Source organism: Vidua chalybeata, chromosome 3, assembly GCF_026979565.1.
Source record: "Vidua chalybeata isolate OUT-0048 chromosome 3, bVidCha1 merged haplotype, whole genome shotgun sequence".
NCBI classification, from domain to species: Eukaryota; Metazoa; Chordata; class Aves; order Passeriformes; family Viduidae; genus Vidua; species Vidua chalybeata.
The window spans coordinates 68,233,695-68,236,968 of NC_071532.1; the positions used below are offsets into that span (position 1 = coordinate 68,233,695).

The 3,274-nt window shown below is 51.6% G+C and overlaps 1 protein-coding gene across 1 annotated transcript; it reads right to left on the reverse strand.

Moving 5' to 3' along the window:
* Positions 1–1,352: 1,352 nt before the first annotated feature.
* On the reverse strand, positions 1,353–2,691 carry GPR6 (G protein-coupled receptor 6). Its single transcript, XM_053938648.1, has one exon. The coding sequence runs from the start codon at positions 2,689–2,691 to the stop codon at positions 1,705–1,707; it is 987 nt and encodes a 328-aa protein (XP_053794623.1). The 3' UTR covers positions 1,353–1,704.
* Between the last annotated feature and the right edge of the window lie 583 nt (positions 2,692–3,274).

Consider the following 3,274-nt stretch of genomic DNA (forward strand, 5'->3'; position numbering starts at 1 on the left):
GCAGTATTTTGACCTATAATAAAATCTAGTTTGAATTATATTTGTAACACCTCTGCAACAGTTCCCTGAAGAACTGCATGCCTGAAGGTACCCATCAATTACAATGTCAGATTTGTGATTATTAAAATTTATAAAAATAGTGGAACTAGCAGTCTGGAATACCAATTTTTCTTTTAAATGAAATATCTTTGTGTTATCAGTGAAATTATGCTGGATTTCATAATACTTGCACATAATACAGTATTACTGATTCACAGCCTCTCTGAGACTTGTTGGATCCTTGTGGACCCAACTGCTCCAGCAGGCAGAAGTTTGATCCATTGCCAGTCATAAACTGGGAAGAGCACTAGTTCAAACTTTATATATGGTACCATGCATATAAAAGGAATCTGCTTCAGCCCCTAAATACAAACAGAAGCGTAGTGATAAACTATAACATAACCAAGATGTAAGTGTAGCATAACTATAAATAAATGAACACTGCTCCTGAAATCTGCTGCACGTGCTGTTGTTTTGAATAAATCAGTCACTGGTGGATTTGAACCTGAGTGAAGGAGTGCTCCAAACTCCGAACAACATTGACCTCTGATGGACTCTCTGAAGCCACTAAGCCAGGGGACTGTCAGAAGACTGTACACTGCTCTGAGACAGGCAGACAGCAAAGATGCAGCATGAAGTCCAAGAACAAGGAGGCAGAGAAACAATTCAGATTCCCCTCAGAACTGTGGATGATAAGGAAAGTCCACATATTGTGGCATTTTACAGGCTTTTAAGAAAGAATACTGTGCCTTTTTTTCCCTTTTCCTTTCTTCCCTTTTGGCATCAGACTAACATAGGAAAAAAGAGCCCAGCTTAGAGAATGCTGTTCCCCACAGTATGATAATTTTTAAATGGGTCATTATTGTAAAGGGCTAATTTATAACTTGAAAATTAAAGCTACTGGGAACCTGGTAAGTAAGTGTAACAAGCAGCCTATTTGACTAGGCTATTTGTTTCCTTGGTTGTTGGAGGTAAAAAAAAAAAAGAATTTTTGCTCTTCATTACCCTTTGCCAGACTAAAGAAGAGAACAAACAAACAAGCAGGAAGGTGCTTTTCTTGGTCCAGCATTTCATCTCCATAGTGAATGATGATCTCTTTAGGCAGAATTACATGGGGAGCCTTCAAAAGCAAACAAAGGGACTTCATTCAACTCTTCTTTCTAAATGCATCTGAACACACAAGGTTATATTACATTTTATATATTTTTATTTGTATACAAAATGTTATAATTTATCAATGTTGTGCAGCAAAGTATAGATAGACACACACATCACATCCATACATCCCCACCCCCTTCCCTCCCCAACACACACACTTAGAAATACGACACGAATACAACTTTCTTCCTCTCTGCCCTTCAGAAAGGCAACACTGTTTTGGCAGGTCAGCAGCTAGAAATAAGGTGCTATAGTTAAGCAGTACCGGAATGTCTTCACTTTACAAATGTGATGTGCAAATTTATATACAACCACATTGTTTTTTTTTTTTTCAGGGAACCCGAAACTCCATACCCCGAACCACTCTCCGAGATACAAATATGTATAAAGTGCTAATACTTAAGCATGTTTCCAATGACTTCACGATGTAGTTTGAAGTTTAGAACAGGCACTGTAATAGTTCACTGGGTAGATTGTCACTGGGTGCAGTTTGACAGAGAAAAGTCACTAGACATCACTGGGGGACCGGGAGCGAAAGGACACTTTAGCCTGAAAGCAGCCACAGAAGAGCACCCACATGGACCTCTGGATTTCCTGGTTTCTGTAGGCATAAATGATGGGGTTGATCATGGAGTTGTAGGTAGCAGGTAGGAGCGTGGCGTACGTGTACACAGAAGGGTAGTCAGGATCCCCCACCACACAGTAGATGGCAAAAGGCAGCCAGCTGGCTCCGAAAGTCCCAAGGATGATAGCCAGGGTAGACACTCCTTTTTTGGTGGTGACATAGTGCGAAGCAGTCAGAAAGTGCTGCTGGAGAGCTATCTGGTGGGCATGCCTGCAGACGATCTTGCAGATCTCGATGTAGAGATGGAGCATGATGAGGAAAATGAGAAAGAAAGAGGCAGACAGCAGCGTCACGTTACTCTTGGTCAAGGGTCTAACGACGCTGCAGGAGGTGCGGTCGTGGAGGCAGTTCCAGCCCAGGACGGGCAGCAGCCCCAGGCAGAGGGAGACCCCCCAGGCACCCGCCAGCATGGTGTGAATGCAGAGCACCGTCCTCTCCGAGTAGTAGGTGAGGGCATTGTAGAGGGAGAGGTAGCGATCGACCGTGATGGCCAGCAAGCTACTCACGGAGGCGGCGAAGGAGGCGACGAGGAAGCCCACCGTCAGCAGGCTGACCGTCTCCGAGCGGATCACGTACTGGAAAACGAAGTTGAGGATGAGGCCGAGGCCGGCCAGGAGGTCAGCCGTGGCCAGGCTGCCCACCAGCACGAACATGGGGGTGCGCAGGGCGGGCGAGTAGCAGATGATGGCAACCACCAGGGCGTTCTCGCAGGCGATGGCGGTGCCGGACACGCAGAGCATCACATCCCAGGGGTTGAGGGCGGCGGGCGCGGGGGGCCGCGACGAGAGCTCCAGCGAGGAGTTGCCGCCGCCGGCCGGCAGCCGCGGGGCCGCCGCTCCGCTCTCGTTCAGGGCTGCCGCCGCCTCCATCGCCGCCCGGGCGGCCGGGGCTGTGCGGGGACCGCGGCGGTGCGGCGGCGGGCCGTGGGCAGGCGGGGCGGCGGCGGGGTGGCGGTGGGGCCGCGGGGCGCGCATGCCGGGCGGCGGCACCGCGCCCGCCCTGTCTGTGGTGCTGAAGGCGCAGAAGTTTCCCGCCGGCCCGGCCGCCCCCGCGCCCCGCCCCGCACACACGTCAGGGGCGGGCCGGGCAGGGGCAGCCCGGCAGCGGGGAGCGGGGAGCGGCGTGGGCGCCGTGCTGCCGAGGCAGCGGGGGCAGCGCTGGCTCCCTCTCCCCGCCCGGCTGCGGGGAAGGGAGGGAGGGTTTGGTCGGGGGCACCGGGAGAGAGAAGTGAGCACACACACAAACACACACACACACAGAGAAACACACACATACACACACACACACACGGAGCCGGTTCTCCCGCTGCTCTTCCCCTCGCTCCGCAGCCGGTTCTCCCGCGGTGGGCGCCGTCCGTGCAGCGCTTGGTGTAAGGCTCTGAGCCCAGCGGGAGCTCCGTGCTCCGCCGGGTGGAAATGTGCCCGAATAGCGCTCCAAACAGCTGTGAAAAAG

What these genes read in the sequence shown, in the direction of transcription:
- GPR6 (XM_053938648.1), bottom strand. Translation starts at nt 2,691, where the DNA reads ATGGAGGCGGCGGCAGCCCTGAACGAGAGCGGAGCGGCGGCCCCGCGG.